The sequence below is a fragment of the Ceratina calcarata genome, unplaced genomic scaffold (assembly GCF_001652005.2).
Source record: "Ceratina calcarata isolate Rehan_Ccalc_2016 unplaced genomic scaffold, ASM165200v1 scaffold127.2, whole genome shotgun sequence".
Taxonomy (NCBI): domain Eukaryota; kingdom Metazoa; phylum Arthropoda; class Insecta; order Hymenoptera; family Apidae; genus Ceratina; species Ceratina calcarata.
The window spans coordinates 1132120-1144225 of record NW_017133727.1 but is presented as its reverse complement, the minus strand read 5'-3'; the positions used below and the strand labels follow the sequence as shown (position 1 = coordinate 1144225).

General features: G+C 36.2%; 1 protein-coding gene across 6 annotated transcripts in view; it reads right to left on the bottom strand.

Annotated features, from left to right (window-relative positions):
- The window catches only part of Smr (nuclear receptor corepressor smrter), a 57663-nt gene that overhangs the window by 41140 nt on the left and 4417 nt on the right, over positions 1 to 12106 (bottom strand). For 3 of the 6 annotated variants that reach the window (XM_026816310.1, XM_026816291.1, XM_026816294.1), the window contains exons 2-4: positions 6902 to 8232; positions 5855 to 6432; positions 2662 to 2962 (exon numbers count right to left, since the gene is read on the bottom strand). In XM_026816310.1, the coding sequence (XP_026672111.1) occupies positions 2662 to 2942 (281 nt within the window). In that variant the 5' untranslated portion in view covers positions 2943 to 2962; positions 5855 to 6432; positions 6902 to 8232. The remainder of the gene's footprint in view (positions 1 to 2661; positions 2963 to 5854; positions 6433 to 6901; positions 8233 to 12106) is intronic. The other 3 variants (XM_026816298.1, XM_026816302.1, XM_026816306.1) reach the window with 3 other exon arrangements.

Here is a 12106-nt window from a genome sequence, read left to right as displayed (position 1 = left end):
ACTAGTATATAGGTACTTTGTGTCGTTTCCCGCTGCTCTTAATTTCTGCCATTCTCACACCGAACCTAACCTAACTAACTTTCCCGCGTTTTACACGCTGTTTATTTTATATTTTACACGTAGAGTAATGGAAACTATAAACAGCACTTTACAATGAAAAGAAGCTGAACACATTATATTAAGAAATTGATGGTAAAATGAAGTCAAAAGACATGTAAAGGATAAGTTTTTCAGTTTTTTATGCAAGGTCTATGAAACCGTGTTGATGAAATTGAAACAATTGTGTATATTTATATATGTATACAGATATAATCACTTGTACCACTTTTAAAAACGATTGATGCTGATAACAAAAATCAAGCTCGACAAGAGGGGTACGTAAAATACTACGAATTTTCCACGTAACAGCCATGAAACAACGTGTTCGTGAAAACAATTGTATTTACATATGCAAATGTAACGACTGTTATCGTTGTTAGAAGCGACTGATGTTGATAGGAAAAATCGAGCTTGATAAGAGGTACACAAAAAATAATTCAAATTCTTCACATGAAGAACAACGAACAGAAATAACTGTGAACTTACTTCATCAGGCAAACGGACAATCTCGAGTTTCAAAGAAACCTTTCCTTCCCGCATACACTCTCCATTCACACATCTGGCATATCATGTTTCCGAAATTCACGGCTTCACTTGAATCATTTTATTCAAATACACTATACAATCGTTCATTTACAGGCGACAATAAACTATATATCGTTAATGTAAACCTGACAAGGTTAAAAATCAACGTTGCACGTTGACGTTTGAGGTTAGAATCGACAGGTAGCAGTAGTGGTAGCACCGGCAGCACGCATGCGCGATATACCGAATGTACATCACGCACCTAACTTCAATATCCTTCCCACCGCGTATTTCAACTTTCGTTATTTAAGTGAACATCTTATCTAATTATTTCAGATACCCATTTATGGATAAATTATTAACAACCATGGAGCATTTTTCATTTTCTTTTTTTCAATTGATTCATTGAGATTCTATTATTCATACAAGTGTTATTTTAAAATAAAGTTTTAATGAGTCTCATGTTAATTCAACTAGATAATGTCGTACGTAGAACACATATGAGGAAACCGATTCTCCAGAAAGGAAACGAAATTGTCAGATTCTCCCACCCATTGTGTTTACTCGTTCACGTGAGCATCATGGAGGTGTTTCTACAAACGATGAGTTAACTCGTTTTCCGGGTAGAATTAAACGAACACGCGTAGCTTTAATTATATATGTATATCGTACGCACCGCGCGCGCGAAGTGCGCTGTGAAACGTGACCGTGTTATGGAGTATTCACACTTGCCGTAAGGATCACAACGTATAAAAATCTGACGTACCACCTAACGAAATTTTGATTTCGGAAGACGCCTTCGCCGTTAGTATAAAATTCAAGATATAGGGAAAAACATGTAAAAGAGCATGGGTACCTCAGAAGGGACTGACAACATTTTGCCTAGAAGAGTGCGAGCGTAGACGAGAAGTATGGGTCAACCACCTGCTGTGTACCTTCGAGCTGCTAGGCCTTTTTTTATTGCCGACCCCATAAGTGTCAGGTCAATTCGTACGTAATTTGGAAATATAGTAAACGACGATGTTTTCTCAGTAAAGTATCCGATACAACAATACATACTGATGTTTAACAAGTTTATTTGAAAAGAAACTAGTACAATTTGTTATACATAAAACAGATTTGAACGCTATGGATGTTGTAATTCGCATCAAGATGGTATATAGCATTTTCAGTTGTTAAACATTTTTATCGATTACAGACAATACGTAAGTAGAAATTAATACGTGGGCGGGATCAAGAGTGAAAGCTCTTGAAAGAAGAGAGATATCATTGGTGAATAGGGATTAACTGCCCTAAATATTGATAATACTACTCCTCAATCAACATTGGTTCAATCGTAGCTTACGATATTTCCAAATTACGTACGGATTGCTCTGACAAAACTAACGAGGTCGGCAATAGAAAAAGGTCTAGCAGCTATACGAAGTTGCACAGCGGGTGGTAGACCGATACTTTTCGTCCACGCTCGCAATCGCCTCGGGAAGGTTTCGTCGGTCCCGTCTGAGGCACCTAGGCTTTTATTTGCTTCTCCCTGTACCTTGAACTTTCTTTTACAGCACTGTATCTTACGGCAGAGACGACTTTTAAACTCAAAATTTCTCCGGATGATACATAAGGTTTTTTACAGTCCTTACGGTAAGTACGTCCATTAAGGACATACAACTTAAGACAATACTTTTCGATTCCTTTTATATTAAGGAAGCTGATTTCCACTTGTTCCTTCATTTCAAAATGTATGTTTCTTTATATATCGTTTTAAGAATGTAAAACAATATTAATGTAGAATTGAGTTTTACAATTTATTTGTGGACAATAATAGAAAATCTGATAGTAATTGAGGATTGAAAACGTGAGGCATATACATATAGGTTTAATACTATATTCGGGTCTTGTTCCTATAAGGGAAACTAGTACAATCGAAAACGGTCAAGAATCATTACCCCAAGCTGTACATACACGTATTTGTATAATGTGTACGTACACGAACGCGAAAGCATATTACACACACAGATGGACACAGGTAAGAATACAACTTACCTGTGCAGCTGTACTGGAGTTGATCTCGCGGGTAAATGCTGGTTATGCGAGACCGGTGGTTGGTTCTGACCCCTGCCAGGGGTCGACGTTACGCCGACCAACGAGTGACCATGGGACGTAAGAGGATGACCATGGGGGTGGGCGTGTGGGAGCGGAGGATGGGAGAGGGAGTGAGGATGATGATGGTGATGCAAATCTCCCCCCACTGGACCCACAGGGCCCACCGGACCCCCCACCCCCAGCCCGCTCACTATCTGGACTTGCTTGCCCACTGTCTCCATCACCCCTAGCGCATTGTGTACTGAAACAAATTCGACAAACATTTATTAGAAACTTGCCCCTTCCATGCTGCCCGAAATTTCCATCAAGCCACTTCCATTTTCATGCATATTTTAAATGTACTTCCAAAAAGATATCACACTTTTCAAGTGCCTGTTCCTCGCACCTCAATCGTGTAAAAAATGGCGAATAAGGTGAATGCCGCAATTTCTATTCATTGGCTCATTTCTCTATAATTTTAGATGTTACTTACAATTATAAAACAATTGGTGAGCGAGTAGAAATTGGGACATTTACCTTAGTCATAAGAAGAATTCATAGAAATTCAATCTATTCTCTCCTCTCAGATTTTTTGTATCTTATCTTTTGTTTCTAATTTTTAGTTTAATTCGCTTCTAGTTTTAATTCGTAGTCAACATTTTACATTCTTTTTTAATCAAGCATTCAAATCGAACTTTTTATAAGAAATAGAGTTTTCACCTTTTAATAAATCAAATAATTATACCATGAATCACTTAAAAGATTAGTTCGAGACTTCCTAATAATCAGTATGAGTCATATGTACAAGAATAATAATCTGGTAATTAAAATCACGTTTGAATAATAATACATAGATAAAAAGATTTATGCGAGTAACGCCCATACTGCTGACAAACAATCAATATTTTGGTTCTATGTATCTAACATATGTGATAGATGGACTGCAGATTTTTACCCATTTATAAGAGATACGAGTGTGTTAAAATTTAAGTATTGCACATAATGAGTGCAGTGCAAAGTGAGTAAAGTGCAAAGATATATAAAACATTAAAAGTAATAGTAATATATACGTTATGATGTTCAATGAATAAAAGCAAAGCATATTTAAAATTCATTCTCCAACATTACTTATTTTGCATAAAAATTCATAGTTCAGTGATAGTAGTAGTATGAGTACAAAGACACTCTGTTACAAAATCGTACAAGAACTGTTAACAATGATGTAAATTTTTACTTTAATAATTGCAACTGCGAAAATGTATGTTTAAAATATTCACTGTACGTTAGAAAGAAGAAATATTCTTTATTTCTATAGTAAATCATAATATGACAGATTATATATTCTGTTTTTATGTTTCATAAAACGTGTATTGTTGATGCACTGTGAGCAGATAAAAAGTAAGGTCATGAGAACACTACACATTAGAAAGTACGGCGGTACACATCAAGCAAGACAATGCCATTATTGGGTTTATGATGGGAGCATACAACGCTCAGATCATTAGTTTTATGCAAACTTTATAATAACTCATACCGGAATCCATTAAACATATAACACTGAATGCGGATATGGATAATAAAGTTCAATATTTTGTAAAAAAAAAACAAGGAGCAGTCAGCCACTGCAACTATTAAATTTTTTTCTCAATATTTGCAAAATTTCATCATCAGAAGCTGAAATAACAACGTTCAATACGATGACGAATAGTTAACAGTGCATAAATAATTGATAAAGTAGGTAGGAAGATTATTATTCGTACGTGAAAAAACTTGGAATCAGCGAGTACGAATGATCGCCCTGTGTCATCCTTAAAAAGAAGAAAAAAGCTCGCAAGGACGTCACCGGTAGGTATCATCAAAGTAACGGTACTGGAATGACTCTCAACGAGAAGCGAACCGAACGTGTGTACAGAAACGGCTCGAGGAATTAACAGGCTAGCTGAACATTTAAAAAGCCTTAAATTTGATAACTAATAATGCAACATCCATTTCTCAAATATATTTTTTCATCTAACTAATACCGATACCGATTTAATTTGCAAATATAAAATTTTTTGTTTCATAACTTATACCAGGAACCTAATGAAGCGATCTGCTTTAAATCTGGACAATTTCAGAGTTTACTTTGTATAAAATACTATTGAGAAAGTGAATAAATTTATAAATTATGACAACTGCCAATGTTATATTTGTTATAACACGTCTAAGACTACTTCAAAAAAGATCGTAAAAACGTGTTTACTATATATTATATACTGCACGATTATTATCATTACATAAAGTGTCACACTTATCACTGATAAACAGCACATTTTTAAGCATAGAATAGAATTACATACTCTGCTTTCCTAAATTCTTACTTAATTGAAGAGAAAAGGGATTTGAGAACGAATAAATAACTCCCTCTTTATCCTGACGTTCTTTAGAAAAAAAAGCATAGTCACTATGTATCCTATTTCCTGAATGATATAAAAATTCTACCTCTGAAAATATTCTATCGCTGTCTTACATTAACTGCATTCACAGTTTCATGAGCCTTACAAAGTACGTAACTTTGAACATAAAATACACACTATATAATGAGATCATCAACTTGGGTCATCGGTAATCTACGCAGCGTGAACGAGAAGTCATAGAAAATCAATACGGTATATGTATAACGCGTTCTGAAATGTATGTATAAAACTAGAGATTCTTGAGCAACATGTTTTCTTTCATACTTTCTTTATTTCTATCGTCGAGCTTTGCTACATCTCGGAACCGATATTCAAGAAATGATTTCTCAAAATAAAAAGCGTACGTTTGCACTATATTAACCCTTACTGTTGGTCGTTGGCGTCCAGGCAAAATCTACGTCAGAACATTGCTTTGTTTATGAAAAAATTGTTGACAAATTTATTTTTCTGAAATATTTCGATTTCTTTATAAAGTAAAAAGTAGAATGGTATTGTCTGAATTTTTTCTATCTATATAGAGAATATAGAGAAAACACGTTGAACACAAACGACTAACCTTAACCAATTAGGCTGCCGAAAAAACAGTCTACGCAGTAATTGTCAATAATTAAGTGAACGTTTCAAGGAAGGAAACCGAGAGAAGTTTCTAACTGTCCGTTTATACTTATACTATATTTGCTGGAAACGGAAAAACTTACCGGTAATGACGTCAGCTGTGGAAGGTAAGCCGGGTCTCGAATTTCCTCCACAAGTAGTCGATCCGATGCGCGAATAATTCACCGCTTCAGTCTCGAGTGAAAATCACGTACATGTGCGCGCGCGGTCACGCACACATGCGTACGCGTGCACATATGTGAGTATAACACCCGATCTATTTATAAATTCTATATCGATCTTTTTTGTAAAAAAAAAACTTTTACGAATACACGGTACTCCACATGTTATATTGTACGTTGCGCGAGCTTTTCTCTCTCCCTCGTCTTCTCTCTTTTTCACAGGCTATATCCTTTTTCGCGAACCTCTTTCTTTTTTTTTATCATTTCTCTCTTGCTCGTCACCCACTACTCACTGTCTTCTCTTCATATCTTCCTTGTCGGGCGTTTTCCGTTCGTCTTCACGTTACCTTACTTTTCTACACTTTATTTCCTCTTCCTTGTAACCAACGTACACTAACATGCGTTCCACACGAATCGGTATTATCTCGGTACACTCGCAACACGACTTAAAACCGATCTTTTCGAATTTCTTTCCTGCGGTCTGGCGCCAGGGACGATTTCTGCGGATAACAGTTGAAGAAAAGATTGTAATTAGTATTTGCTACTTCGGTATCACTGTTTAATCGAATGTGGACGTGTGCGCGTTTTAGGAGATCCCAAAATGAATAATATCATATACGTATATACGCAATCGGTTTGCAATTTAATTGGAAGCACAGTGGATCCTCTCATATCATAATTCTGATACTCAAATCTCGGTTTCGATTAATCTTAAGAAAATCCATTAAATACAGAGTCTCAAACTGATTTACTATGAGAACAAAAAATACAAGCTTGGGATAAGAGAGATTCTACTGTATTTTTAGAGCAGTGAAATGTTTCACTTTTATGGTGAACTTGTATGAAGTTGAAATAGGATACTTGTCAGTGAGTGTACAAATTGGAATCGCGACTGGAACGTGTCGTCGAAGCGGATTGCGTGACTCGAGCACCGAGTGTCTCAGTACACATGTATTTAGGAAAGTATACCTTGATAATCGTAGGGTAACGCGACGCGGCTTCGACACGACCAATTCTCGTTCGCATTATCCTCCTGTTAACGTTTTAATCGCGTGTTTAATGAACGTCTCAAGTGAAATTAAGGAAGGACCTTTCGTCGTGTGAAAGAAAGTAAACGACGAAAAGTGTATCGAGGGAAACAGATAAAAGAGACAGGGGATGAGGTGAAACTAAAATAAACGGGAAAGGGGAGGGGGAAGAGGAGAAAAAAGATATCGCGATTGCCGTCGCGTCGCTAATCTTCTTTCTTTTTTAACCGACTGACCCTATCACCGATTAGGCGGAGCACGTTGCACTCCAGTTGTTCTCACAACTTCCGGTTCAGCTGTTCGCGCAAAGGTCCACATATCTTTTACTGCCCCGCACTCCGCGAGAGTCCTCTCTTTTCGTGTTCGGCTTTCTCTTCCTTTACTAGCACCCGTGATCACATCTCGTGGAAACGCGATCGCTCGGCAATCTCGTCAGTGCCACGTGGCTGCTGCTGTTCGCACTCGAAACGCGCACAATATTCCACACGCGAACGCCGCTCGTCGCCGAAACCATTGTCAATCCTCGCTTCGTTACCGTTGTTACTGTTATTATTATCACTGTTACCGACGTTGCCACGGTACCTGTTATCACTCTCGCGATGATGCAAAGTTATCGGCAGACTCGCTTTCACCGCGCAGTCTTATTGCGCGCACTCGATCGACCGTTATCCCGCGATGTTCCACCCGAGCCGAGGTGTAGCCGTCGTCGCCGGGCACAGTGCGTCCACACGCACTGTGCACGCTTCTCGTGCACGTGAGCTGGTACCCGCCGACCAAAAGAAATTGGACGTCTTTCAAGATGGCAGAATGGAGAACGCACACATATGCAAGAGACAAGTCACAGCTCGAGGGACGAGTTCGCGAGGCACGATGATCACATGCACATTCCTGAAGGGGGTTTGACGCACGACCGATCGCGTGAAAGATAATCGGATCGACGGCCGAACGACGTTCTTTTCTTTCTCAACGTTTACGCCATTCGATCGCTTCTTTCACCGCTGCCACTTCCGCTGCTACTCTTCTTTTTCTTCTGATTCTTCAATCTCGTTTGTATACTGAGTTTCGTTTCCATCCGACTTCCGGTGAAAATCCTCAGGTCGGCGAGGAATCGGTTGCCACGTTTCCTCTCTTCGGTTAATGCACCGCGACCGCGACTTTCGAACTGTCACGCAAGTTGCATGTACTCCGTAATTATTTCACTGGACACTTCGTCCTCGTTCCCTCGGTTACGGTGCTAACGGTAGCAGCAGCACTAACAGCACGGCAGTGTTCCTGTAAACAAACAATTGATCATTGATTTTTTTGTTACATACTACTTCGAAAATATAATATAAAAATAATTATGATATAAAATTAGACTGCGAATTTTTATGCAAAATAAAACTTGTAAGGTCAATTTTAAGAAGTGATATTTAGTAAGAATGTCCAATAATCCTTTAAACATCGTACTAGGCATTTGAATACTTTATGCACTTTTGTCTAGTAAACGTATGTTTTTTTTTGCGTTTCTGACGTACTCAATTTTGCTATAAACGCAATTTTATAGCAAATTTGCTAATTAACTTTTGTTTAATTTAATTTTGCAAAGTTGTTTTCTTTCTAATTTCGATATTTAATGAGTTACACATGAATATATCGCATTTTATTGATGTTGACAAAATCCGAAAGTCGAAATGGCGAACTTTCGACAAAAAATTTCGTTTTTCTTTAATAACTCCTAAATCGTTGGTCCTACGGGAAAACTGCATACGACCTTTTTTGTAGAGGACGATGAGATCTACAATTTCTGTATAAAAGTTTGACGCTAGCATTAATAGTTTACGAGTTATTGACGAAAAACGAAAAAACAGTTTTTTGCAAATTACTCGTGAACTATTGTTCTGTCATTTCATATGTTATCTAAAAATTGTAGAAAATTAAGCCAGTGAGTAGAAATTAGGACACCTACTTTACGTCCTAAGAAAACCTTCTATGAAACTAGAAAACTTTTGGTTTCTTGTTTCTAATAAAAATTGGATGCAGAATCTTTCTGCATTTATCATCGTAAATTAATATTTCAATCGTAAAGTAATATTTCAATTTTCATACTATTTTTTACAAAAAAATTTTTTTAGACTGCATATTTTCGAAGTTATTGAGGATGAGCTATAATAAAGACCCTCAAATGGATTTTATGTTACATTCACTACAATCTCATAACAAACATTGACAAAAGTAGACTATTTCTAATTACTCTTTTTGAGTACAATTACAGTATGCAGAATTTTGCGATCAAATTTAATGCATAATTACGACTACAGATTTATTACGTTACGCACACCGTTAAACAGTGACACGTATTGAATAACTTTTATATATTAAGGCGCATTAGATAATATCAATATCTCGGATAACCTTTTTATAGATCTAAAGTAAGAATAGGGGTCTTTTACCTTGCACTGTAAAGATATAGCTACGTTTCGTGAAGTATTAGCGGCGCATTTATAAGTCTTGAATTATAAAAGATTACGAAACGACGGAGATGTTCGGCCAAAAAGATGGATGAACACAAGTGCGTTACATCAAAATGCTTTCGTAATGAGATATAATGAAAGCTCGACGAGATAAATAAATTGAACAAAATAAACGATGAATAATCACTTACAAACCGAACCGTCTATTTTGCAACAAAATAATTTATGTACTTTTTAAATTAGTATTAGAAGAAATATTACTGACAAATAAAGTTGAGTATCAAAATTTTAATACATAGGAGCAGAACTTGTGAAAATATTATCTGGATATTTTATTGCGTACATGTTAATGCTTGTTAATACCTACTATTCCTGAGATGTTTTCACAACTTGATTTATGTATTAAATTCCAGCCTATAAGAAACTGAGTTTCGTATGTACGGACGTTTTATCGTAGCCAAAAGTTTGACACGCTGCTAATGTGTACACAACTGAAGGTGCAAATAGATAGAAGGATAAGAAGATAAAGAGAAATCCGAATATCAAAATTTTTATTTACGATATTCAAACACTTATTTCCGATGAAATTTCTAGAGATATATAAGTGCAAGAATATTGTAAGTACTGATTCATGAACTATACATACGTATTTACTTGGTTAAAAGGCTCAATTCGAAGAATGGTAATCTTATATAAGTTACTAAATAATTTATGAAAGAAGTAATACATATGTAAGATAAATGTCTAAATTTCCATTCACTGGCGTATTTTTCTATAATTTAAAATCTCAATCCTATATCTTAAAATTATAGAAAAACATCTGAATCCTATCAAAAGTGGAGAAAAAGGTGAATATCCCAATTTGTGTTCACATCCCAATTTCTACCCACTCGCTAATTTTGCTATAATTCTATGTATTACTTTAAATTATAGCAGAATGCGCTAGTAGAAATTGAGATTTGACCAGAAATTGGGACATTTACCTCACAAATGTATTTCTAAATTAGTATAACGGTATTCAAAATAGAATCGCGATAGAAAAGAGGAATCGCGAGAGGAATTTTATTGAAATATCGTTGTACTTGTCGGTCTTTTAAAATTCTTCAATTAGAGAACTAAGTCATCTGTATTTTAACGGTGGTCAATACTCTCGTTAGTGTAAAAAATAATCAAGTGTGTAACATCGTACGAGGCGTACAAGAATTCATTCCATTCCCGCTGAATACATTCCATCCGAATTATTATTATCTTGCTAAACCTAGAACGGTCGATAGCTCCGCAGTCGTTGTGACTCAAAGTCGAGCCGAGTCGAACCGAGAAGAGTCGAATCAAACCGAGAGAGTCGGGGGACTCGGTGTGTAGTTTTGTGGCGCGTCAACGCGTAAAAAGGGCGAGTGAGGGCGAGTGCGAGGAGATAGAGATAGATCATGCCGAATAAAAGGACAGTGTGCCTCGTCTGGGAACTTTCGCTCGTTCCTACGCTTCCCTTACTTCTAATTATGTCAAACCAACACGGCCACAAGATTTTTCCATAGGTTCAGTAAACTTCCGTTCCTAAATATTACACGGAACACGGTTATTTTTCTGTGCTTAACATTTCTTGCTTTTATCGTACACGATGATAACTACAAATTTTTACAAATTATCAAACGATAACAATTAAAGATTTCATTAAATGTTCGTGTATTTTCTTAAAATCAGGATCAAGTAAATAATGTATGTAAGTAGATCTTATAAAATTGCCGCATTCACTTGCGTTGCGTTTAGAGGCGACTATGATGCGTTCACCGCGAAAATAGGACGACACCGATACACGATACGAAATATTCTGTACGTTTCACGCACTTGAAAATAGTAAATACTATATTAACGATATTTGTACTTGTTTGAACATGCATGAGGATGCAAGTAAAATGACACTGGTCGCGTGTCTTCGTTTTAAAGACACAGATTACCATTTAAGGTCTTGAACAGTGGTTCTTGTTTCTTTCCTTGTTACGAGTTAAGTGTACGTTTTTTGCATAATGTCTTATGTTGAGTCAGACTGGGCTAGGCAATGTTGTATTTTAGTTTCAGATACGTAGAACAGAAATTATCAGCTCTTGATATATTTCCGATTTGATAAATACAACGTCATTATATAGTTGTTTAATAAAATTTAATACTGTTTTAATTAGTGTAACGTGTACTGACGCTTCTGATGTAGAAAGATTCTAAATTTATACAGATCTAATCCTATTGTATTATTCTGCATATCTTATGTTAGATTAAACTGGACGAGGCAATATTATATTCTAGTTTCAGATGCGTAAAATAGAATTGAATTGTTTCTATAATGTAAATATTGATTAGATATTGTCTTCGAGCTGATAAGAACAACGTTATTATATGTATGTATAACTGTTTGACGCAATTTAATAGTGTACTAATTAAACGTTGGTTTGACAACGCTTCAGATGTAGAGAGAATCCTAAATCTGCACAGACATAATTCTACTATGGAACTAAATAAGAGGAACATCAAAGAGAGATGCAGATAATTTCATAATGGTGAATCCCCTATGGTCATCATATACTTGTTTGGTAGAATTTAGTACTGTATTAATTAACGTAACGTTTGACGAAGCATCATAGATATACGCAAGAGATAATTCTACTGTATAAATAATATGAGGGACAGTCAAAAAGATATTG